The 25,341-nt window shown below is 53.9% G+C and overlaps 2 protein-coding genes and 1 long non-coding RNA gene across 5 annotated transcripts in view; 1 reads left to right on the top strand and 2 right to left on the bottom strand.

The window, feature by feature from the left end:
• The window catches only part of PPL (periplakin), a 43,190-nt gene extending 26,655 nt beyond the window's left edge, over positions 1-16,535 (top strand). The window contains exons 7-22 of the mRNA XM_060031690.1: positions 894-1,055; positions 1,152-1,259; positions 2,192-2,287; positions 3,562-3,684; positions 3,779-3,925; positions 4,560-4,711; positions 5,980-6,077; positions 6,244-6,401; positions 7,332-7,510; positions 7,591-7,729; positions 8,482-8,675; positions 9,974-10,124; positions 10,879-10,962; positions 11,670-11,786; positions 12,286-12,378; positions 13,139-16,535. Of these exons, the coding sequence (XP_059887673.1) occupies positions 894-1,055; positions 1,152-1,259; positions 2,192-2,287; positions 3,562-3,684; positions 3,779-3,925; positions 4,560-4,711; positions 5,980-6,077; positions 6,244-6,401; positions 7,332-7,510; positions 7,591-7,729; positions 8,482-8,675; positions 9,974-10,124; positions 10,879-10,962; positions 11,670-11,786; positions 12,286-12,378; positions 13,139-15,796 (4,659 nt within the window). The 3' untranslated portion in view covers positions 15,797-16,535. The remainder of the gene's footprint in view (positions 1-893; positions 1,056-1,151; positions 1,260-2,191; positions 2,288-3,561; positions 3,685-3,778; positions 3,926-4,559; positions 4,712-5,979; positions 6,078-6,243; positions 6,402-7,331; positions 7,511-7,590; positions 7,730-8,481; positions 8,676-9,973; positions 10,125-10,878; positions 10,963-11,669; positions 11,787-12,285; positions 12,379-13,138) is intronic.
• LOC132437987 (uncharacterized) lies at positions 11,653-12,829 on the bottom strand. The gene is made up of 3 exons (XR_009522130.1): positions 12,680-12,829; positions 12,247-12,369; positions 11,653-11,763 (listed from the first exon to the last, which is right to left on the bottom strand). It is a non-coding gene; the product is annotated as an uncharacterized lncRNA (long non-coding RNA).
• Positions 16,536-16,940: 405 nt separating the features above from the next.
• UBN1 (ubinuclein 1) overlaps positions 16,941-25,341 on the bottom strand; it is a 36,813-nt gene continuing 28,412 nt past the window's right edge. Inside the window, exons 13-18 of one of the 3 annotated variants that reach the window (XM_060031693.2) lie at positions 25,049-25,099; positions 24,908-24,950; positions 22,568-23,791; positions 21,267-21,510; positions 20,901-20,990; positions 16,941-18,943 (exon numbers count right to left, since the gene is read on the bottom strand). In XM_060031693.2, coding sequence (XP_059887676.1) covers positions 18,894-18,943; positions 20,901-20,990; positions 21,267-21,510; positions 22,568-23,791; positions 24,908-24,950; positions 25,049-25,099 — 1,702 coding nt within the window. In that variant the 3' untranslated portion in view covers positions 16,941-18,893. Of the gene's footprint in view, positions 18,944-18,963; positions 20,991-21,266; positions 21,511-22,567; positions 23,792-24,907; positions 24,951-25,048; positions 25,100-25,341 lie in introns of those variants that run through there. The other 2 variants (XM_060031691.2, XM_060031692.2) reach the window with 2 other exon arrangements.

Genomic DNA, 25,341 nt, shown 5'->3' with positions numbered 1-25,341 from the left:
CTGCTCCGCGGCATGTGGGATCTTCCCATACCAGGGCTCGAACCCGTGTCCCCTGCATTGGCAGGCAGACTCTCAACCACTGCGTCACCAGGGAAGCCCCAAGAATGTCTTCTTTTTAAAACCGCACAAGTGATACATAAATGTTGTGGACATTACAGACACTCATTATGGACGTTACAGACGCCTCAGACGTGAGAATGCAGAGGCGGTGATAGTATAGCCGGTAGGAGGCTCTGGAGCTGGGCTGCCTCCACCCCTTTTGGTGGGGAAACCTTGAGCACAAGCTGCTGAGCCTCTGGGAGCCTCAGTTTCCTCATCTGTAAAACAATCACGTCCAGTCCCTGGCTCATAGGATGCTTTGAGGATTGCATGAGTTGATGTTGGAGAAGTCCTTAGCACAGTCCTGGCACGTCGTGGGCCCCACACGTGTTCACTACTGTTCTCATTTGCAGAGTGGAACGCAGACATCCGTCCTCCTTCCCCTCCTCCTTGCCCTGTGGTAGTTTGCTACGATCCCCCAGCACCATGACATGTTAAAGAAAAAAGTGGAAGTGTAGCTGCTGATGTTTTTTGAGCACCAGCTGTATGCCAGGGTTGGTGCCCTATGAGATCAGTGCTGTCGTTATTCCCATTTTGCAGACGAGTAAACTAACGTTCCACAAATATGTCAATTCTGTGAGGGTTTTGTCTGTTTTGCTCACTGCTGTATCCGCAGGGCGTGGAGCCGTGCCCAGCACTTAGTAGATTCTCAGAAAACATTTGCTGAACAAATGAAGGGGTTTCGAAGGGTGGGAGGCGGTCAGGTGACTTATCCAAGGGAGTGCAGTGGAGCAGGAGGCGTGGAGGGAGGCTGTTGCCGGCAAGGCCACAGCCCTGTCCTTGCCCACCCACAGGCGGCGTCTCAGGCACGGCAGCAGCACCTGAGCTCGCTGCAGGACTACATGCAGCGCTGCACCAATGAGCTGTACTGGCTGGACCAGCAGGCCCAGAGTCGTATGCAGTACGACTGGAGCGACTGCAACCTCGACTACCCCAGCCGCCGGCGCCAGTATGAGGTGGGCACTAGGCTCTGGGGGTGCGGGCCAGGGGGCTGGGAAGGAGCACGGGACTGCCTGGCTGGTCAATGAGCCCCTCCACTGCCCCTGCTGCAGAATTTCATCAACCGGAACCTGGAGGCCAAAGAGGAGAGAATTAACAAGCTGCACAGTGAGGGTGACCAGCTGCTTGCCGCCAAGCACCCCGGAAGGAAATCCATTGAGGTACGTGAGCCCCGGGAAGGGACGCCTCCTCCAGCCTGCCCTCCGGGTGGCCTCTGCTCTGGGCCACCTACACTCAGGCAGGCCCCAAGGTGGGTGTCCTGTGTCCATCTGTCTGTCTCTCCATTTTGCTGCCTCCTCTTGCTCTGTCTGACCCTGCGTCCTCTCCTTATCTCAATGCCCTGCCCTCAGTCCCTGGACTTCTGAAGCCCATGTCGTGCCCGTATTAGTTTCCTATTGCTGCTGTAACAAATGACCACAAACTGGGTGGCTTTAAACAAAGGAAAGTTATTCTCTCATAGTTTTGAAGGCCAGAAATTCGAAATCAGGGTTTTGGCAGGCTTGTTTCCTCCAGGTCTCTAGGGGAGAATCCTTCCTCATCTCTCCTTGCTTCTGGTAGTTGCTGGCAACCCTTGGCATTCCTTGGTTTGGGGCTGCATCACTCCTGTATCTGCCTCTGTGTCGTCACATGGCCTTCTCACCTGTGTGTCATCTCCTCTTCTTATGAGGACACCAGTCATTGGATTTCAGGCCCACCTTAAATCCAGGATGATTTCATCTTGAGATCCTTAACCAATTATATCTGCAAAGACCCTATTTCCAAATAAAGTCACATTCTGAGCTCTGGTGGACTTGAATCTGGGGAGTACCTTTGTGAGATTTTTTTAAAAGCACCACTTTGGGCAGACACAGCCCCTACTTGTCCCTTGTGCAGTATACAACCTGAGCACCCATAACACAGCAGCCCTGCTTGGCGCCTCAACACGTTCCCCTCACTCCTCCTCCCACCCCTGGGCGGGAGGTGGCTGGGAGCCACACACATGCAGAGGCCAGATACCCCCTCCTCTATCCTTTCCTGGTCTGGAATCCTGCCATCCCTCCCTTCGTGTCCCCGGTGCTTGGCCAGCAGCAATCTGCCTCCTTTCTCCTGGCAGGCTCACATGGAGGCTGTGCATGCAGATTGGAAGGAGTACCTGAACCTGCTCATCTGTGAGGAGAGCCATCTGAAGTACATGGAAGACTACCACCAGGTACCTGCCAGCCCAGGGCCCCGTTGGTGGGAGCACCCAGTGCCTGCTTGGCTCACTCATGGCCTCAGTGCTACTTCCTCCAGGAGCCTTGCAGGGCTGCCTGCCCAGGCCTCCCAGTACTTACACTTCTGATGACGTGGGCGTGCCCCAAGCTTGCTGGGCCCTTGTCTGCCTTCCCTGGGGGCTGGGACTGGAGAGTCTGACTCACCAGGATAGTGTAGGCACAGGAGTAGGTGTGTGGAGTTTTAATTTTGGTAAAAAATATACAATATGAAATTTGCCATTTTAGGCATTTTTAAGTGTACAATCCAGTGCATTCATTACATTCACAATGTTGTGCAACCATTGCCACTGTCTTTCCAAAACTTTTTCATCACCCCAAATAGGAATTCTGTACCTAATGAACAATCACTCCCCATTCCAACCCCTGGTAACCTCTCATCTACTTTCTGTCTCTTTGGATTTGCCTGTTTTCGATATTTCATAGAAGTGGAATCACATGATATGTGGCCTTTTGTATCTGGCTCTTTCACTGAACATAATGTTTTCAAGGTTCATCACGTTGTAGCATGAACCAGAATTTCATTCCTTTTCGTGGCTGAATAATATTCCATTGTATGCATGGACCACGTTGTGTTTATCCATTTACCTGTTGATGGATGCTGCATTGTTTCCACAGGAATGTGTTTTTAACAAGAGAGCTGCAGGTGATTCTTATGAGTAGGTGATTTGGGGACACTTGAACTCAGATGATACTATTGTAACTAACTCCTGGTTCAGTGTCAGCCCTTCTGGGCTATGAGCTTCACAGGGATCCCAAAGTCATGTTCATAGCTGCAGCCCAGGGGACAGCTGACAATGAATGATTCCAGAGCTAATGGGCTGAAGAATGGGCAAGAAAGTTTCCTAGAACCAAGTGGGGACGCTTATCTTCCATGTACTAAGACTTAGAATAAGTCAGGGTGTCCCTAGCACAAAGAGAAGAGTGGAATAGAGAAGAACCCTAAGCTTACTGGTGTATACACATGAAAACAATATGTCATAGAGGTGGCATTGCATGGATTGGTGGGAAGGGACCTGGTTTCTCCCTGTGAAGCCCCCCAGGAAGCTGGGCTGGGGAGGGTTGTGGGTGTCCCCAGGTGGCAGAGCCCATGGATTCAGGGTGAGTGGGAGGCCCAGCCCTACCTGGGAATGGGCTTAAAGTCACAGCCAGGATTAGCCCCAGGTGTCCTAGCACTGTCCTGTCCGTGACAGGGCCCCCCGGTCTCCTCTAGTTCCACAAAGACGTGAAGGATGCCCAGGAGCTGCTGCGCAAGGTGGACTCAGACCTGAACCAGAAATACAGTCCCGACTTCAAAGACCAATACCAGATTGAGTTGATGCTGCGGGAGCTGGACGTGAGTGATGCCTGAGCAGGCCCCTCCCCAGCTCCTTGCCTGCTGACCAGGGAAGGCTGCGTGATCTCACCTGGGCACTCCCCGCCATGTTTAGGACCAGGAGAAGGCTCTGGACAAGTACGAGCACGAGGTGCGGGGCCTGCAGAAGCGAGGGCAGCAGGTGGTACCCCTCAGGTACCGCCGGGAGACACCATTCAAGCCCATCCCCGTGGAGGCGCTCTGTGACTTTGAGAGTGACCAGGTGAGCCCCTGCCTGGTGCTCCAGGTGCCCCAGGCAAGCTGGGCCCAGATCTGCCTCCTCTTATGTCACTGAAAGGCCTTAGGAGTGACATGGCTGGATGCAGGATCTCAAATATTTCAGGAGCCTGTGTTTATCTCCATCATGGGGTCCTCTCTGCCAATGCCCCTGCATCACCCCACCTGCTGCCCTGGCCTTTTCTGTCCTACCAGCTTAGTGGCCCCAGTCATTCCAGCAGAAGTCCCAGGGAAGGTTCTCATTGGCCTGCTCTGAGTCATGTGTCCAGCCTAAACCAATCACTGTGGCCAGGGATGCCATTCTCTCATTGGCCGGACCTGAGTCACATGTCCACCCCCAGAAGTCAGGGAATGGAGGGACGAGAACACATGGGCTGGGACTGCACAGGGGCTCCCCAAAGGGAAATCCAGGTGGGTGCTAGGCCGGCAGACCCAGCACATGTTCTCTTGGTGCTGGCCCCTCTCAACTCTCTATGATGGAACCTCTTGGGGAGGATCTGAGAAACAGGCTAAGACTCCCCAGGTCCCAGAGTTAGGGGTGGGGCTGAGATGGTGACTGGGCTCCTGGCCACCAGGGGGGCAGGTCTCTCCATGTGTTCTGACTGGCCTGTCCCCACCAGGGCCTAATCTCTCGGGGCTACAGCTACACCCTGCAGAGGAACAACGGGGAGAGCTGGGACCTCACGGACAGCGCAGGGAATGAGCTGACTGCCCCAGCTGTCTGCTTCATGATCCCTCCCACCGACCCCGAGGCCCTGGCTCTGGCCGACAGGTACAGGGGTAAAGGAAGGAGCCAGCGTGGACTGGCCGCACCCCCTGGGCCCCTCAGGCCACGTTCACAGCCCTGGGCACCCCAACTCAACCTCAGGATGCCACTAACATCCCCACACCTGCACCCCTTGGTGGCTCAAGTGGGACAGCAGCAGATCCTGTTGGCTGAGCTGACTTGTGTGTGAACCTCTGGCTCTGGGCACACATCAGGGAGTGGTTTTTCTGCAAGGGCCTCTGGGCCTTTGCACATACTGCTCCCTCTACCTGCACACCAACCCACCACCTGTTGGCTCAGGCCTCTTGGTTTGAAGACCCAGCCTGGGGGTCACCTCTTCTGTGAAGCCTTCCCTGATTGCCCCCTCATCCTCCACCCTGGCTCCAGGAAAAGGGCTGCCGCCTCTTTCTCAAGCACCTTCTCCCACTGCTCGTGCTGCTCTCATTAGGGTGCTTTGTGTCTGTGTCAGTCTCATTGGGCAGAGGCTCCTTGAGACTTACCATTTTCAGGGCCTTGTTCAGTACCTGGTACAAAGCAAGTACCCAAGAACTCTTTGTTGAATGAGTGATTCAAGGAATTCCTTAATTTATTCATTCAGCAAATATGTATTGAGCACCTACTGTGTACTGCTTCCTCAGGGGTAACATCTTGGTGGGGAAAACAAATGAGCAAACAAGATTATTTTATAAATTTATTTATTTGCTTTTATTTTTGGCTGTATTAGGTCTTTGTTGCTGTGCGCAGGCTTTCTCTAGTTGCGGCGAGTGGGGGCTACTCTTTGTTGTGGTGCGTGGGCTTCTTGTCGTCGTGGCTTCTCTTGTTGCAGAGCACGGGCTCTAGACCCGCGGGCTTCAGGAGTTGTGGCACATGGGCTCAATAGTTGTGGCTCGTGGGCTCTAGAGTGCAGGCTCAGTAGTTGTGGCGCACGGGCTTAGTTGCTCCGCAGCATGTGGGATCTTCCCAGGCAAAGGATCGAACCCGTGTCCCCTGCATTGGCAGGCAGATTCTTAACCACTGTGCCACCAGGGAAGCCCAAGATAAGAGAGACAAAGAAAGGAAGGAGGGAAAGAAGGGGTCCGTTGAACCCAAGAGCAAAGAAAGACCAGCGTTTCAGCAAATCCTTTCTACATGTGTCGTGTTAACTTTTCAAAGCATTTTGATGAGCTTTCCGACTCCTCGAGGCTGTCTGTCCAGCCAGAGTCCAGGGTCCTGTGTCAGTGGGCAGTAGGGGCAGTGGGCTGCCCCAGGTCCCCAGCCCATTTTTGCTGTCACAGCCTGGGCAGCCAGTACCAGAGCCTGCGGCAGAAGGCAGCTGGGAGCAGAAGGGCGCTCCAGCAGCGGCATGAGGTGCTGAAGGCAGAGAACTCTGGAGGTGGGTACCAGACGCTGCCTGAGGCTCTGGGGGGACAGGGAGGCAGGGCTGGGCCAGGGTCTGTGCTGCAGATGGGACAGTGGAGGTGGGGAGGCTGGCCCTCCTACGCCCCCTCCCTGGGCCTCACGATCCCCACTGCCACCCGACTCTGATTTCCCTCCGGCAGATGTCTCTGACCTGCAGGGCCGGCAGCTGCTGGCCGGCTTGGACAAGGTGGCCAGCGACCTGGACCGGCAGGAGAAGGCCATCACAGGGATCCTGCGGCCGCCGCTGGAGCAGGGCCGGGCCGTGCAGGACAGTGCTGAGCGGGCCAAGGACCTCAAGGTACCCCAGGTTGGGGGCAGAGGCTGGCCCACTGGCTCCCCGGGGCCCCTGCTCAAGGTCTTATCCCCATGGGGTGTCTTGGCGCTCAAAAGGGACCACTTGCCACGTGTAACAGGAAGTCGTGAGTCGTGGGGAGGGGGGCTGCTCTAGGCCAAAGATTGAGGAGGTGCCTGAGGCCTGGTGCCCCCAAGACACACCCCTAGGAAAAAGGGCTCGTGGCAGAGCTGACAACAGCAGGACTGCAATCTGAGCAGATCAGCACTGAGCTGAGTGAGAGGCCGCGGTGCCCGGCAGCACACGGGCTCTGGGGCAACAGGGCCAGCTCACTCGCCTTGACCACAGACACCATTCAAGCCCAAACCTCAGTGTCTTCAGTAAAATGGGCTGATCCCCACTCAGGGGGCCTCGACAGGATGGGGTAAGATGAGCCGCATGAACACCATCTACTCCTCACCTCTTTTACACACACACACAGTTTCCCGGGTCCTCGGCGCCCTCCACGATGGGCGTCACCGTTCCCGGTTTACAGGAGAGGAACGGGGCTCAGAGAAGTGCCGTGGCCCGTGACGGGGCTCACACCAGGGCTGGTCTGGTTGGGGCCGAGCCAAGACCAGAGGACGCCTGATACAGGGGTAGGGTTGGGGCTAGGCCCCACCATGTCCCCTCCTAAGCTGCTTGGAGTCGTACCCACCTCATTGGAGTTGTCCCCAAAGATGAGTAAAGCCGTGTGAAGTAGTGGGAACAGGAACCTATTAATATTCATCACTCGTGAGTCACCATCCACTGTGTCAGAATTCCCAGGGATGCTCATTACAAACACGGACTCCTAGGCCAGCGTCCCAGATCCCCAGTCAGGCCCCCCGGGGAGGACATCCCTGTGTGGGGGTGGCTGCCGGCTGTGGTCAACGTGAGGGGCTCTGGTCCCCACAGAACATCACCAACGAGCTGCTGCGCATCGAGCCCGAGAAGGCGAGCAGCACGGCCGAGGGCGAGGCATTCATGCAGGCCCTCCCGGACAGTGGCAGTGCGGCCCTGCTGAGGACACGGGTGGAGGACACCCAGCGCAGATATGAGCGCCTGGTGCAGCTGCTGGACGCGGCCCAGGAGAAGTGGGTGCAGGTGGGCAGTGGGGAGGCCGGGCGGGGTCAAGGTCCAGCACCGCCCCCCAACTCCTGACTCATGTCCTCAGGGTTGACATCGCCAACCGCCTGGAGAAGAGCCTGCAGCAGGGCCGGGAGGTGCTGGCCTCATACGAAAACCAGCTGGCCCAGGAGGACACAGTGCCCAAGAGTGGCCATGCCCTGGACAGCAAGAGGCAGGAGCTGGCGGTGAGTCTGGGTACCCTGGGCTTCAGGAGCCTTTCTCTGAGTTGGGCATGGGCTCCAGGCGCCCCTGCCACCCCACCTGTGGACAGTCGAGGGGCCCGAGGCCCAGGGCAGCAACTCTCTCCAGGTTTGGAGTCCCAGCTGCACACGGGGTTTCTGTGGCCTGTGGAAATCAGGTGCTGGTATCTTAAAATCGAATGTCCACATAATCCCCCCAGATTCCCAGTGTTTCTGGACAAGCAGATCTGGTCACCTGGACCCACATGCCTGCACGGCGCATCAGCTGAGCACAGGAGCCTCTGCCCCAGCCCAGCATCTGCCCTCTTCACCATTGCCGCTGGGCCCGCTCTAAGCATTGGGGTCTGTAAGCCCGTGGGAGGCCCCTTATTCACAAACCACCTCACAAAACCCTTGCCCTTGTGGTGAGGGCCTCACCTCAGAGCCCAGGAAACAGGCTCAGAGACCAGAGCCTTCACGAAGGCCACTCCAGTCCCAGGCACGGGGTCATAGGCACGTGCCGTGTGCCGCAGGGTTTTAGAAGCTAGTTTTCCCAGAGTATTGGTCATTGTAACAAAATGGAAACTGCAGAAATGACCACGGGTTTGAGGAGAAACTCAAGAGGCAAACCACCGGTCCCCGCCCAGGTCCAGGCCTGCCACCCGCTAAAAGCAGGCAGCCGCAAGAGCTCTGGGTAGCACCATCCCGGGCCCTAGAGCTCTGGCCACAGCACCTGCCATCTGCCTCTGCCCCGGCAGGCCATGGCCTCCGAGCTGCAGGCCCGGCAGGCCCTCCTCAGCGAGGTGGAGCAGAATCTGCAGGCCGCCAAGCAGTGCTCTGGCTCGCTGGCCAGCCGCTTCCAGGAGCACTGCCCGGACCTGGAGCGCCAGGAGGCTGAGGTGCACAAGCTGCGCCAGCGCTTTGACAACCTCTGCCAGCAGGTGGAGCTCAGGTGAGGGGACCGCGGGGGCCCTTGGCTTAGTCTGCCTTAAGGCACCAAAGTGGGATTTCTGCAGACAGCAGTGAAGGCTGTTTGATTTCTAAATAATTTCCTCTTTCTGAAAACAGTATATATACAAGATAAAATACACAAAGGGATTATAATGACCAAACCCTTCCCCCAAGATCAGCACTGCTACCAGTTTCTTGTGTGTCCTTCCAAAAACATTCTGTATGAGCTGGGGTAGGTAATTAATGTACGAATGACAACACACCACATACAGTGTGTCTTGCTATTTTCCCTGTCGTATATTTTCCCAGCCTGATGAGTCAGTAAGTGTTCCCCCCTCTTCTGTTTTCTGGAAGAGTTTGTGTAGACTGGGTATTAATTCCTTAAATGCTTGGAAGAATTCACCACTGAAGCCATCTGGGCCTGCAGTTTGTTTTTTTGTGTGTAAGAGGGTTTTTTAACTACAAATTCAACCTCTTTAATAGATATTGGACCATTTGGGTCATCTAATGCTTGAGCAACTTCAGAAGTTTGTGTCTTTCAAGGACACATTGTCCATCTCATCAAGTTGTTGAGTTTATTGGCATAAAATTGTTCATAATATTCTCTTATCCTTGACTATCTGCAGGATCTGAGGGAATGTCCTCTCTCTCATTCTTGATGTTGTATTTTCTTCTGTTGTATCTGTTTATTCTTCTTGTCCCCCTAATCATTATGTTTGAGGTTTATCACATTATTGATGGTTTCAATGAACCAGCTTTGGTTGCAGTGATCTTTCTCCTGTTTTCCTGTTTCCTGTTTCACTGACATCTGCTCATTATTATTTCCTACTGCTGCTTACATTAAGTCCAATTTGCTCTTCTTTTTCTTTCTTAAGGTAGAAGCTTAGATTGTTGATTTGAAAGCTTTCTTTTTTTTCTTATCTAAGCATTTAAAACTACATACTTCCCACTAAGCACTGCTTTTGTTGTGTCCCACAAATTTTGATGTTTTTATTTTCAGTGAGTTCAAAAGATTTCCTCACCTCCCTTGTGATTTCCCCTTGGATCCATGAGTTATTTAGGTCCTAGAATTCACAGTGGGCATCCCTGTGAGTCCACACAGGCGGGGCTTCCTGCGCTTTACAGAGGCCTCACAGTATTCCAACACAATATTCCATAATTTATCTAACTACTCCCTTCCTGGTGAACGTTTAGGTTATTTCCAGTTAAATTACTTTTGATGACCTCTTTAAAAAGGGACGGCAGGCAGCTCTCAGTGAGACCTGAGAGCTCAAAGGCCTGACGGGCTTTGCCCCACAGGGTCCAGAGCCTGCAGAGCACCCGGGCTGCTCACGACGCCTTCTATAGTGGCCGCGACCGCCTGCTGCAGTTCCTGTCCCACATCCCCAGCTACGAGCCCCAGGAGACAGACGGCCTCGGCCAGATGGAGACCAAACTGAACAACCAGAAGGTGAGAAGGCCACTTCCGCGTTCACAGGAGGATGGTCACAAGGCGGGTCTGAGGTTAGCAAGCCCCTTCATGGACGGGGGCCTGGCAGCGGTCCTGGCCAGGCGGGCTCCCAGCACCCGAGTCTCTGACAACAAGGACGGGGTCTCCCTCACCTCTCCGTCCTCAGTGCCCAGCACAGGGCCTGGCCCAGAGTGGACACTCCGTGCAAGCCAGCTAAATAAGCAAATAGCTACAGGGACACGGGGGAGCCCTTGGGGAAAAACCCATTTCCAAAGCCCAGAGTGCTGGCTCCCCAGAAGGCAGCAGGGCCTTGGGGTGAAGGACGAGGAACAGGAAGCCCAACAGCCTGGTCTCAAATCCTGCTCCCATCCCCATTAGCCATGTGCCCACAGGCCAGTCACTGCGCAGCACTGTGCCTGGGTTTCCCCGTTCATAAACAGGAGGTGAGGACGGTGCCTACCTCACAGGATGTTGGGAGATTCAGTGAGATAATCTAAGAAAGATACTAGAACAGTGCCTGACATTTCGATGCACTCAGTAAACACAACTTTCCTGCCAAAGATGATTATCTTCTTGGCCCTTCTTCACAGGGCCTTAGAATTGCCTTTTGTAACAAACAAATGTAAACAGGGAAGCCATTCCTTATACTTTGTGCTATGGAAGAATTCCAGACTCCAAGGAATCCAGCTACTCTATCTAGGTTTTGGATTTTTTTTTTTAATTTTTGGTTTTCAAAGTCTCTGTTGTTTTACAGAACCTGCTAGATGAGATAGCAAGAAGGGAAGAGGAAGTACAGAAAGTCTACGCCCACTCCCAGCAGTACCAGCAAGCTGTCAAGGTGAGACGTGACACCCTGCCCAGAGTGTAAAGCAGCAGGGCCTCTTCCCACCAGCTGGTCTGGCGGGGTGTCCTCAGGCACTGCTGGCGGCCACGCAAACCGGCACAGGCCTTTGGGAAACAAGATGGTACTGGGCATCGAATACCAGAAAAGGATTTTCTACTGTAAAGCAGGAACTGGGGGAATTTATCCTAAAGGAAATAATATGAAATAATAATAATGTGGGATTAACAAAATCATTGTACAACAGAATTATTTACAATAGCAAAACAGACAAACTAGAAATAACCTAAATGTCCAACAGCAGAGGAACAGCTAGTAAATTATCACCTGACCACACAATGGATGTTAAAGTCATCAAACTGATCCACAGGAGAATTAGGAGGAGGCAACATGAGAAAAGCCATAACTCTAATGGTACAGAGTTCAATGAAGAAAGCAGAATGCCGTAGTCTCTAGGCCAGGGAAGGCCTGGAAGGAGCATGCTCTGGGGACGGAGGGGGATTGTGGGCCTACTTTTTCTCGTCGCACATGTTATTCAGGGACGTAGGTACGTACCACTGATGGATCTATGGTTATCAAAATCTCCTGGCAGGCAGAACAGGGTGTGGCTGAGCAGAAGACCTTTGCAGTCAGCTGGAAGGGGCACAAGAACATTTTGGTCTCACCTGCTCTTGTCTGCCCTCTGCCACGTCTGTCTCACGCAGGACTACGAGTTGGAAGCAGAGAAACTCAGGTCCCTCCTTGACTTGGAGAATGGAAGAAGCAGCCACATGAGCAAGAGGGCCAGGCTCCAGTCCCCTGCCACCAAAGTGAGGGAAGAGGTGAGCTCTGCAGGCCAGGCCTTCTCGGGGTTCCCTCGCTCCAGAGAGCACGGCATGCAGGCCTCAGAGACGCACACACAATAGGGAAACTGGCCCAAGAGCCCTCCTGGGTGCCAACAGGTTCAGTAAGAGGAGATAACTTATTCTGGGGTGGTGACATGGATATGCCTAGAAAGACAGCCTGCTGGGTTTATCTGAGCCAGAGCCACGGACTCCCCCTGCTCCCCCTAAGTAAGTACACACACACAGAGGGCCGATGTTATCAGCTCCTTCCATACACGAACATGTTAAGGCTCAGAGACAGACCTGCTCAAGGTCACTTGCTGGGGGTTTAGGCTTCTGACTCAAAATCCAGTTTTCTCTCCTATAGATGAGACTGTAGTAGAACTCCAGGTAGGAAGGGGCAAGAAGGTTCCCTCTCTCCCCAAATGCCAGACTTTGCAAACACCATCCAGCTTACCTTCGCTTAGCCTGTTGACTCCTATCTGCTCTCCTGTAGGAAACGGCTCTTGCTGCCAAGTTCACGGAAGTTAATGCCATCAACAGACAGAGGCTGCAGAATCTGGAGTTTGCTCTGAATCTCCTGAGACAGGTAATGGATCTCAGTAAGGCATTCTACTCAAAACTTTCCCGAGAGCTGCGAAGTAAGACTCATTGTGCCTCAGAGAAACAGTCTGTGAACCAGTGGGCATGTCCCCCTGCGAACAGGGTTGGGTGGCGCCAGTGCAGACGCCAGCCCACGCCTGTGCCCCTGTGGACGTGAGTCCAACCTACATGTCCCATCCCTCAAACATTTGCTGAGTACCCAGAAAAAGGTAACTTATTTTTAAAAGCCCAAAACGTTAACGACAACATTGTAATAGTTAAGAAAGTGGAAGCAACTCAGTATTCACCAGCAATGGGTGTGCGACTGAGCCAGGGTCTGTCCACACAATGGAAAATGACGAAGCTGTCACACGACGAGGTAGCACTCTCTGTGCCGCTGCAGATTCTCTCATAAGTGCAACAAGCAGGGAACAGAACAGGCAACACCGTTAGTGTGGAAAAAATAAATATGTGTCACATGCAAAAGTATACGTGTCTCAAAGGTGACAGTATCCTGTACGAACAGGACCAGCGGTGACAGACAGCCTCTGCTTCAGACTCTTCTGTGGTTTTAAAATATTTTCCCAGATGCATTTAAACTAGTTGTTTTACCATTTTCAAAAGGAGGCCTAGGACTCTAGTGAACCCGGCACTGAGGGGGTCCCCTAGGGACCACAGGACAAGCAGTCTGACCTCTGGTGGGTGGCCAGGTGGGGTCGGGCCATGCAAAGTCCGGCATTAACCCTGCGCTATCTTCTCCTTCCCAGCAGGCTGAGGCAGGCATGAGCCATGAGGCCCTGCCCAGGGGCAAGCCGGGCTCCGAAGTAGAGGAGACGTGGAAGATTCAGAGGGAGCTGGACGAGGAGGCGGAGCGGAGGCAGCAGCTGGAGAATGAGGTCAGGAGCGCCCAGGAGGAGATCCGGACCCTGCAGAACCAGAGCCCACAGGAAGCAGTGGTGAGGAAGGTGCTCAAGAAGGTGCCAGACCCCACGCTGGAGGAGAGCTTCCGGCAGACGCAGCAGACCCTGGTGGAGGAGCAGTGCAAGAACCAGCTGCTGCAGAAGGAGCTGGAGGCGCTGCAGCTGCGGCTGTGCGCCCTGGAGCAGGAGGCCAGGGATGGCGGGCAGGAGTACATGGTCAAGGAGGTTCTGCGCATCGAGCCGGACCAAACCCAGGCCAACGAGGTCCTGAGGCTGCGGGAGGAGCTGGAGGAGCTGCGGCGGCAGAAGGGCACCCGGGAGGCAGAGGTGCTCCTCCTGCAGCAGCGCATCGCAGCCCTGGCCCAGGAGAAGAACCAGGTGCGGGAGAAGGTCACCGAGAAGGATGTGGTGAAACTGCAGAATGACCCCCAGCTGGAGGCAGAGTTCCGGAAGCTGCAGGAGGACCAGCAACGGGAGCATCAGCTCAGGGAGAAGCAGGAGGAGGAGCTGAGCTTCCTCCAGGACAAGCTGAAGAGGCTGGAGAAGGAGCGGGCCATGGCTGAGAGCAAGATCATCATCAAGGAGGTGCTCAAGGTGGAAAAGGATGTGGCAACCGAGAGGGAGGTGGGTGACCTCAAACGCCAGTATGAGGACGAGGCCGCCAAGGCTCGTGCCAACAAGAGGGAGAAAACGGGGCTGCTCCGAAAGATCTGGGCCTTGGAGGAGGAAAATGCCAAAGTGGTCGTGCAGGAAAAAGTGCGGGAGATCGTCCGGCCAGACCCCAAGGCAGAGAGTGAGGTGGCCAACCTCCGCCTGGAGCTGGTCGAGCAGGAGTGCAAGTACCGGGGGGCCGAGGAGCAGCTGAAGAGCTACCAGAGCGAGCTGGAGGTGCTCCGGAGGCGGGGCCCCCAGGTGGAGGTCAAGGAAGTGACGAAGGAGATCATCAAGTACAAGACTGACCCCGAGATGGAGAAAGAGCTTCAGAGGCTCAGGGAGGAGATCATCGACAAGACCAGACTCATCGAAAGGTGTGACCTGGAGATCTACCAGCTGAAGCAGGAGATCCAGTCCCTGAAAGAGGCCAAACCCCAGGTGCAGACCAAGGAGGTGGTCCAGGAGCTCCTGCAGTTCCAGGAAGACCCCCAGACCAAAGAGGAAGTGGAGTCTCTGAGGGCCCAGCTGTCACAGGAGCAGAAGAAGCAAGTGGATCTGGAAATAGAGAGGGCGTCCCAGGAGGAAAAAATCAAACAGAAGGAGGAGGAGCTTTCCCAGGTGAAGGAGAAGATGGTCCAGCAGGAGGTCGTCAGGTACGAGGAGGAGCCGGGCCTGCAGGCCGAGGTGAACGCCTTCACCGAGAGCATCAACGCGGAGCTGCAGCAGATCGATGGCCTCCGCGGGGAGCTGCAGCAGCTACAGCGCAGGCGAGCGGAGCTGGAGTGCCAGCTGGAGGAGCTGGAGCGCGAGCGGCAGACACGCAGGGAGGCCGAGCTGGAGGTACAGCACCTGAAGCAGCGGCTGGCCCAGCTGGAGGAGGGGGAGGCCCGGGAAAAGGTGACCCTCAAGCAGAAGGTGGTGCTGCAGCAGGACCCCCAGCAGGCCCGGGAGCACACCCTGCTCGCGCTGCAGCTGGAGGAAGAGCGGCACCGGCGGCAGGTCCTGGAGCATGAGCTCAAGACCCTGAAGAAAAAGCTGGAGCACCTAGAGAAGATGGAGGTCAAGGAGAAGGTGGTCCTCTCCAAGAGCATCCAGGTGGAGAGAGGTGACACCGAGCAGGAGATTCAGAGGCTAAAGAGCAGCCTGGAGGCGGAGAGCCAGAGCAAGAGGGAGCTGGACGCGGAGGTGAGCCAGCTGGAGGCCAAGCTGTCGGAGCTGGAGTTCTGTAACTCCAAGTCATCCAAGGAGCTGGATTTCTTGAGGGAAGAGAACCACAAACTGCAGCTGGAGCGGCAGAGCCTGCAGCTCGAGGCCCGCAGGCTCCAGTCCGAAATCGAGATGGCGGTGGCGGAGACGCAGGGCCTAAGGAGCATGCCGGTGGCGGCAGACCCTGGGGCACAGCTCGACTGCCGCCTCCGGTCCCTGGAGCAGGAGCTGGATGACCTCAGGCAGCTCTCTAGAGACAAAGACCTGGAGATCGACGAGCTGCAGCGACGCCTGGGCTCTGTGGCCATCAAGCGGGAACAAAGGGAGAACCACCTGCGGCGCTCCATCGTGGTCATCGACCCCGACTCGGGCCGCGAGCTGTCCCCAGAGGAAGCCCACCGGGCTGGCCTCATCGACTGGAACATGTTTGTGAAACTCAGGAGCCAGGAGTGCGACTGGGAGGAAATCTCCGTCAAGGGTCCCAACGGGGAGTCCTCTGTGGTCCATGACAGGAAGTCTGGCAAGAAGTTCTCCATTGAAGAGGCCCTACAGAACGGAAGACTGACCCCTGCCCAGTACGACCGCTACATCAACAAGGATATGTCCATCCAGGAGCTGGCCGTCCTAGTGTCCGGGGAGAAGTAGGCACAGCCCCACCTTCACCTTCCTGGAAGCAGATGCTGGCTCTCTCCTGCCCAGTACTCTCCTTGGTATCTTTTCTCCCTGGCCCCGTGCAGCTCCTAATCCGTGCAGAACCCCGTGTGTCCCCCCAGCTGCTCAGAGCACAGCTCAACCACAAGCGGGACAGGCACCTGCTGAACCGTCATCCAACCAGGTGAGTGACCTGCTTCATCTCCCGATGATTCAAACCCGCAGTGCCCTTCGTCTTTCTCCTTTTCCCACACAGTCCCATAAACAGACTCCTTCCAGGTGTGATACCTGGAAGCAACTGAAAACTGCGAAAGCACACGACGACCAACAACTGGGGTGGACAAGCCCACTCCATGCAGCACTGACCTCCACACCCCAGCACGGGAAACTCTAGGGCAGAAAGGCCTCCCTGCTTCAGCAAAGCAACAGCTCCCCAGGCCTGCAACCTGCATTCACACCCCTCGGGATTCTGGCTCAGCCGACTCTTCATCAGAGGCCTTCTGGGGAGACGGATCTGGGCTCTATGCCAGAAAAGGCGCAAAGAAACCAGAACAGCATCTGACCCTGGTGCTCGAATGAAGCTTAACTGTCAAGCCATACTGTCCCAAGAAAACGCACCATCGGGGAATGTTTCACATTTTGAAATTAAAGTACTTTCCTAGTGGACTGTGTTGCTGTTAGCCTTAGATTCGGTGCCTAGTCCTGCTTATTATCTCACTGCCATTAGTAAACTCCACAGTTGATTTTCTACCAAACAAATTTCGGGTCCTCTGTATCTCACGTATTATGTAAGAAAATGGGAAGTAATAGGGAACTCTATTTATAGTGCAAAAATAAACACCTGGTGGCTTGATTCTAATATCATGGTGTGTTTCTTCCTCTTTTGCATGTGAGGCTTAGTCCCCAACACCCTCTTGGCTTTTAGCCAAAATGAATGTTCCCTACATACCAGCTCCTATGGGAGAAAGAATTACTTGCAAATATGGTAAAAGGAAATAAATGAGAAATGATGTTTTGGAAACCTTGAAACAATTTATTGGGTGGTTTTATACAAGATTAACAATTTCCACACCACCCCCAACACCAACATAGTCGCTGCATGAAAGCCACAGCCCTTTCACACCCAAGAAACGCCGGCAAGAAAAGCCCTGCAGCGCCGTGGCCCACGAGCCCGCTCCGCCAACAGACCTGCCTTGCCGTGGCTCTTTAAGTCATTCACTCTTTCGTTACCACAAATAAAGCATCAACAAGGAAAAGAAACCTCATAAACTCCCCATCAAAGAAACGTTTCCCTGAGGCAAGAGGCATCACTAGATTCCTAAGAATGAGGGTATCCTGCTCCAGCCGCACACTCAGTGGTGCTCGGGGAGGAGGGAGCACTGCAGGGAAGGGAACCAGGGTGTTCTCCTGCTGCTCAGCGTTCACGGACGGCCTCTGCGCGGCTCTGAGCTCAGCAATACAAATCTCTTCTTTGGCTCTTTTGCTACTACCTAAGACTACTCTGTAAACTGGAAACCCAAGTTGCAAAAAATAGATATAATAAAGGGATAAGGAATCCACTTAGCCCAATGTGAAACACATGTTGGTTTTTATGTAAAAAAGAGCACAGGCCTGGCCGACTAGCTGGCAGAGGTCTTGCTCCCCCTGGAAACCAAGCAAACTCTGTGTGAATCGTGAGTTACCAAGCATTGTAACCTGGGAGTCAGGAACCAAGAGAGCTGCCCGTGTCTCCACACAGGCGTACATTCTGAGGAGGCTGTTTACTCTCAACGTATCAGAAATCACTTAGCTAGAGCAGTCAGTTCAGACTTCACAGGACAGGCAAGTGCCGTAAAAATCTTTGTGAAGCAGCCACTGGGTGAGTGGGAACAGTGGGATGACTTGAGCTCCGGGTAACTGTCCCAATCTGTCTCTGGCGTGCTCTCCAAGCTCGTCAGCATATCACCCTGAAGTCAATGCATAGCCCTGCTGCCTGGAAAGCCAGGACCTCCAGGCCTGCTTCTACATGGCAGATGCTTCACAGAGGCCTGTTCCTGCAGCTCTGCCTGAGAATAGTTTTTAAATAAACTGGAATGTCTACCTGCGACTTAGAACCCCTCATATCCTTGGCCCTCGAAGAGATGAAGAAGGGCTCTGGGGCTCTGCAGTCCACCTGTATGAACTCTGGAAAAACAAAGTGGGGGCCCTGGCTGAACTGGGACCTGGGATTTGTGGGCCCAGATGACCTTCAAGTCAGGACGGCACAGATTATGATGTGCAACCATAAAAAACTCAAACTATGTCTTAAATACAGACATATCTTTAAAAAAGGTCTTCATCTGAGATCCACTCAGAGGGCTGAATGGATGTGTGTCTAATTCTGCTCCACCATAAAGGCACTGGAATTATGTTTTCCTAGGAACAACATGACTTGCGAAGAATAGTCCCATTCTATCCAATGCATTTAATGGTAAGGATGAAAACTGAGCCAAAAATAAGTGTCTTTAAAAATCCTACCACAATTGTTGAATCTACAAAGGTCTTTTCTCTAAAAGAGCTTCATTGTCATGTTCAGTGGAGAGACGGGCCCCCACGATGAGCACACATTGGGTGTATTTTTCAAAGAACAAGGTACATCTCCCAGCTGTGATGTTACCTGGGTTTGTCCTGTTGAGCACACAGCCTGAGGATGGACGGACACCGTGACCATCCAGGGAGCCCACTGTGGCCAGAAGGAGCCCCGACCAGTAGGGTGCCATGAGGTACTCTGACCAAATGTGAGGGGGTCGGGCAGATGTGAAGCACAGGTGCGCCGCGCCACCTGCTCTGCCCCGCCACCAGAGCTCTGAACACGACCCGGCGCACTCCCCAGCCTAGCGCTGCCCCTCCGACGATTGTCTGCAACAGAGCGAGAGGCCTGGAGCACCAGGCTGGTCAGGGCCTCCAGAGAAGCACGGGGCTGCTCGCCTAACTGAAGGCACATCACACATGCCAAGAGACGCTCCACTTAGCACTCACGCCTTCTCCAGAAGAAAATCAATGGCAGAAAGAGCATAGTTATTATCCGACTTCCGAGACCTACTCGTTCAGCTTCCAGCCTTTCCCTTGAAAGTCACAATTTCCGTGGCACACTGGGCCCTTTCCCATGAAGCTGAGAAGCATCTGAAAAAGAGTAAGCAAAAACAGAGCCTAAGATTTTCAGGATCTCTGATTCCCTTAAGGCAGCAGTAACCAAACCTCAAGGGGATCACTTCTTAAATAGCAAAAGCCCCTGAACACTGAATGTTCTAAGGCTCAAAGGAGCCGGACACGCTGGCAGGTTATCTGAGTGTGCTGCTCCTTGCAGTGGTGCAGAGTGCTGCGCACTGGGAGGGCAGCTGCTGGCTGAGCACCGTGTTCACAGAACCGCGGCTCTGCTGTGCAACACGGGCCACTCCAGTTCTCAGCCACAGCTGTCATCCCCAGGCAGAGCCGGACTCCATAGTGAGGACTGAAAAGCACAGTGAGCATCCACACCATCAAAGACACTCAGGTCCTAAAAGGACAAGCTCAAAGGCACTAGCATTCTGAGTCCACGTGGGAAAGAAAGCAAAGCAGATACAAGTCACAGCTGGAACAAGCAGACAGCTTTTCACTGACAATCACTCAGTGTAATCCTACAACGCAAAGAATGTCTAAAAGAGAGATATTCAAATAGCCTGTTTTAGCATAGATGCTTTTCAGATAGCATTTCAACACCCAGCGGAAAAACAGGTAGGAAATGGTACAAGAAAACGCTTTTCCCTTTTTTGCTGAAAATACCACAGATCAATGGTCACGTTTTCAATGGCTCTTCAATTATTTTCTGTTTGAAAGAGTGTTCCGGAAAGCAGAGAAAGTGCAATCTTTCAGCAGCCACAAGCTCTCGCCTGGACGGCTCTGTGACCACCAGCTTGCGGAATGAGTCCCTGCATCTGACTGCTTCTCCAGAGGAAAACGGAGTAACTGCTGATACAGGCTTAGCACCCCCGTTTCTTTCTCTGAGAAAGCAACATTTCCATCTTGGGGATTTACAGTCCATTCTTGCACCCAGCTGGCCTCTGGCAGTCACTATGAACGTGTCAGCCTCAGGACACAGGGCCAGGGACCCACGGCACATCTGGAGGCGGACACGGGACCAAAGCTCTCAGCACGGCAGGTCCCAGGCACATCCAGCTGGGCAGCTCCCCGCCTTACATCTACCCAGGACCCGTCCACCAGGGCTACCCAGGCTCGGCTTCCTCAAGAATGGCTCTCCCTTGAGCAATGTAGCCCCCAGGTCGTTTCTGGAACAGGTCTAGAGCAGTAAGAAGAGCAGCAGGCCAAAACAGAGATCCCGTGAGGGTTCCCAGCAGTACTGCATTACGTGTGCCTAAGGGCCAAGGTCCCAGGACAGGGCAAGGCAGACCACTCACTGTGCAGGTGCTGGCTCAGGGCCATCTTCTCACAGCTATGAACCTAGGGCCGTAGGCCAGTCCCTTTCTGAAAGGCACTGCTCTATGGAGAGGAGACCCAGGGAATGCTGCCTCAGTCACGTCGTGATCCCAAATCTCTGCATTGACACCTGGACTGAAGAGAAAGCTGCTCCTCTCCTGGACACATGCTGACATCAGGGAAAAGGGTCCCTCCCAAAGCCTTGCCACTGTCACCTGCTGCTGCTACTTGGACTTTCCCTTTTACTTAAACTAAATTTAGAGTCTTCTGTTAGCTGGTACCCCCTAGAAGGGGTAGCAGTGTGAACCTAAAGGCCGGTAGTGCCCCAACTAGCCCTTGGGAAATCAGCACCATTACCCCTCTAGTTTTTGTTAATTAAAGAGAAAATGCTGAGCTATGGGTGGGGAATTCCTCAGCCATGATGCCTGTGGCCATCATGACTTCCTCTGTGATCACAGAGGGCAAGGCTGACCCGGGAGATGTCACAGCGGTAGACAGAGCCTGTGTCCCTCAGTCTGCGTACCCACAGAGCCGAGCCTCAGAGGACAAACCCACACAACATGACAACGAGAGGCAGACACTTACGTCCTTGGCAGCAGACAAGGCCTCTGATGGGGGAGGGGAATGGCCCACAGTGCGTGTGGCCCTCTGACCACCTGGAAATTACCTGGCAGACTCTGTGGGATGTGGGTAGACACGGCAGCGTGTGGGAGAGGTGCTCCGCGGGGCGGGCTGGAGTGCAAGCCAGCCAGGAGACCTGAGAGGAAACAGGAAGGGAGAGAAGAACAAAGCACACACATTGAAGACAGGAGTGGAAAGCAGCCTCGGTGCTCCAGAGCCCCAGGCGACCTACTGCACTGGTTCTGGATGGAAACCCCAAGGGGGTGGCTCAGCAGGGTCCCCGGGAAGGCTGCCCACGATTACACACCAGACAAACACAGGAACCCAGCACATAACAACAGAACCTGTGGGTCACACAGAGGCACTGGGGCACCTTCTTTACCTCCAGTGTGGGGAGGAAGGAGACACTTACTGTGGCCGAGGCCGTGGTGGAACGTCCCAGGGGCAGGGCCTGTGACGATGGCATCCTTGGAGACCCCTGCTTTAGCGGAGGAGTCAGCGCTAAAGGAGATTACGTGGAGGGGGAGCTGGGAGATAATTCCCAAGGGGTTCGAGTTCAAGGCCCCAGGCAGCTTTGGGCTGCCTGCCTTGTAGGATGAAGACAGTAGATTTAAGGGTGAGGAGCTGGTCAGCAGCACAGCCCCACTCGTTCCTTTCTGGGGAGGAAGCACACAAAGGGATCAGCACTCCAGCCCCATACAGAGCTCACTCACAAACCAAACCTGTTAGCATACCTGGGGGGACACATGCACGTAAGCCACCCCTTGTGAAGGAACACCCTCCACTGCGGCCCCAAAGGGAGGAGGAAGACAGTCTCTGTGAACTGGCATGGAAGGGCTCCCAGAACAGAGTTCATTTTAAAATGCAGGTGTTAAATATGCCTTCCTTGTGCAAGAAAGAAAAGGAAGGATACCCACAAATATAAGTATATAGGAATATGTGTACGTGTATACTTATATCCATAAAACATACACACACACACATTTGTAAGTATTAATCTTTGTTTTTAGAAAGAAACAGGAAAAACCTGGAAACTAAGGAACAGTTACAGGGGGTGTGTAGGAGGAGGGCACAGGTCAGCGAAACTTTGCTCAACACACCTTTCTATAGTTCTGTCCTTTGCAACCACATGGTTGTCTTATATATTGGAAAAATGGAGAAAAAAATAAGCTCGCTCTCATTTTCCCGACCTGCATCCAAACTTCTTGTAATCACCTACAGGCAAACCTCATAAACCACTGGACTCTGTCAAATCGCCTTTGTCTGACCTACAGAGTCTTTCCAAACCCAATCAAAGGATCAGTCTTAGAAGGTACTGATCTTCCTAGGGCATGAATATCTCCACATAACTAATGATCTGAGAGACAGTATGCATTTCATTTACTTGTTTGGAGAGATGGACAGGCAGGAGGCTATGAAAAGAAAGTTTTCTAGCTCATTCTATGCCATCCAGATCCATAGCCTCCCTGCAAACATGGTGCTGACAAAGTCCTTTCCCTCCATTCGTCCTCCCAAGGAGAAGTTTCAGGCTCTGCCTGGGAGTCCTGCCACCAGAAAAGTAGAAACCTGGAAACAGAAAGCCCAGTCCTCCTTCCAATTTCCGGGCTCTGTTCCTACCTGACCTTCAGTGTCAGATCTCACTCTCTGACCACAGCAAGGCCAGCAGCCCTGCCCACAAGGCCCACAAGGGGAGGGCTGCTTCAAGGTACTCACTGGCAAGGAGGTAGACGATGTCACGCTGCTCACCGCACTGGGCTTCAGGGAGGAGGTGAGTAACTTGGCCACTCCCTGGGTCCCCCCACTAGAATCTCCATTTGGACCACCTGGAGGGGCCACCAGGGTCAACTTCTGGGAAATAGGTGGTTTTTTCACTGCAGAGCCTGGGATGGGTCGGCTGGCGGACTGTCCTGTGGAAGGAGGCTGCACAGCAGGGAGCAAGTTCCCAGAAGCAGAGCTCTGGACTGGTGCTCCTCCAGAGGAAGAGCTGCCAGAAGAAACCCCGTGCTTGGAGATAGAGCCGGCAAAGGGACTGTTCTTGTAAGATGGCCCTGAAGAGCTGGCTGAGTGCTGTTTTGCTGGATGGCTCAGGGCAGTGGAGGACGAGGCTGGGGTCTTATGAGAGCTGCTGCTGGAGGCTGGTGTGCCTCCTGAAGACACTGGCGTGGAAGGATGGAAGCTCTGGCTTTTGGTAGCTGTCTTGACGAGCTGGAGGAGGGAACGGTGACACTGAGGGGAGGCAGGCTTTGGGCCCTGAAGCTTACTGACAAACGGAGCTGGGGGGGTGAAGCTCTTCTGCTGTTGAGTGCCTGCATGAAAGACTTTGACCTGGGGGCTGGGCACAGGAGCCCCTGCCTGGGGTGCGTGAGACGTCCGTGGCAAACTATGGTGCTTTGCTTTGGACTGCTGCACTTCTGGCAGGCCCTTGCTGAGGGTAGCCTGACAGGACAGTTCTTTGTAGCCAGAACTCTCCGGTTTTTTCTCCTGAGAGGACTGCCCCAGTGCCAGAGCCTGTTCAGCCAGAAAATTGAGGGGTGACTGCAGAGAGCTAGAGGGTGGTGGGGCAGAAGAAGGGTTGGGCTTCGGAAAGTTCCTTTTTTCTTCTGTACATAAAACACCTGTGACTTTCTCTGCAGGCACTTTTGAGGGTGCAGGCAGTGTGAACTCAGAGCTCCCGCTGGCTCTGCTATTCAGTGCAGCCAGTTCCTTGGACACAGCCTCCAATGAGGAGGCCGAATTACGGATCAAGTCTCCATCCAACGAGTCCTCCACGTTGATAGGAGCAGGATTAGCAAGGCTGCCAGATGCCTGGGATGAGAGCTCCCTGTTTGCAGCCCCAATGCTCAGGCCTCCTCCCAGGTGTTCTGAAGGCAAAGCAAGGGGGCTGCCAATCTGGCCTGATGGGACGGAAACCTTTTTATCAGGCTTAGTCGATGATTCCTAAAGGAAAGCAGAAAGGCCGATGTTTACAAATGTCCAAAGATGCCAACACTGGCCCTGCTGACAGGACATACGCATGAGAATACAAGACAAAGCAGCGGGCTTTCCTGTGTGATCACAAAGCCAGGGAAGAAAGGAGCAGGTGCCAGGCATGCGTGAACTTGGAAATGCCGCAACCCCGCCACCCTCTGCCCACGCCTGGGGCTGGGGCTGGGCTGACCCAGGCATGCACACACACCTCCACAGGGAAACTCTTCGCTCTGTTTCTGAAAAACTACAAGACTCGAGCAAAGAGATGTTCTCCCTATTGGCCCTCACACTACCTCAATGCTCCTAGCCACAATCAGAGAATGACATGGGGCAGGGGAACTGCCTTAGTTTTCTTTCCCTCCTTGGTTTCCCTGGCACCTGTCTCCTCCGTGGGCTCAGGAACAGCGTCTGTCCTGTCACTCCCGCCTCCCAAGCACTTGGTGCAGTGTGTCTTAAGGATGTTGGAGGAGCTCAACAGACTCTTAGGAATAACTGATCTGCATGCTTGTTCCCTCGGACTGTTCAGGTATGGTGAAGTGCACTACAAAGCCTCAGGAACTGGCAAGAATTTTGGTGAAATGGCAATTTTTACTACATTGAGATCTCTGCCACATCAGAGTCATCTCACAGTCTCTAGTTTCCAATCGTCACACTCCCCTCCGCGTCTGCTAGTCAACTGGACAAAGCCTCCCGCCCTGCCTGGTGCAGATCCAGGCTCACCTGCTCTTCACTAGGATGGTGCTCTTCCATAAGAGGTTAGGACAATTCACAATGTGACACTTTCACATTTGCAAGAGCTCATCACTCCTCAGAGGGCTGTCAGGAGGACCTCACATGACCCTGCAACGACCCCAGGAACTGACCAGGTGGGTGCTGTTTCCTAGAACTGGGGCTGAAGGGCACTAGTGGCCCGACTCGGGTCTCTGCCCTGTCGACCCCAGGCCACTCCTGTGGGCCAGGCTGCCTCTTGGTACAACCTAATCCCAAAGAGCTATCTACAAGACCAGCAAAGTTCAATGAGCTGCCAGGAGCATGGCTGCAGAGAGATGAGAAAAGATGACATGTGACCTGGGCAGGCTGACTCACCTTCATCCTCATTTTGGAAGAGGCCATTACTTTCTTCTTGGCCCTGTTCAAAGGAATGAACACAGGAAAGGTTCAGAGGAGATCCACGAAGGAGATAAAAATGCCAGTAGTCCTGACAAGTGAAAACACTGAGACACTCACAGGATTGACGTCAGGTGCCCGTGGCCTCGTCTGCTCTCCTTAAACAGAGTCCTGGAACAAACAGAGAACACTGGGAAGTCTGCACAAGCCCCCTGAAAGCAGACTCTGCTTCCAGAGCCTCGCCACCTCCCTGGTACTCAGTGGCTGTCACTCATTAAATGTCAGTGGGCTGGTGAGAGGGCCTTAGTAGCTGCACTGGCCACCTGAAAGCCAAGGAGCTAGAATTCACCAAAACAAGCTATGGGTCTGCCCCCAAACCTCTCACAGTGATTTTTCCCTAAAGTCACGAGCAC

This window comes from Delphinus delphis, chromosome 15 (genome assembly GCF_949987515.2).
Source record: "Delphinus delphis chromosome 15, mDelDel1.2, whole genome shotgun sequence".
Lineage (NCBI taxonomy): Eukaryota > Metazoa > Chordata > Mammalia > Artiodactyla > Delphinidae > Delphinus > Delphinus delphis.
This window is presented reverse-complemented; position numbering and strand designations above follow the sequence as displayed.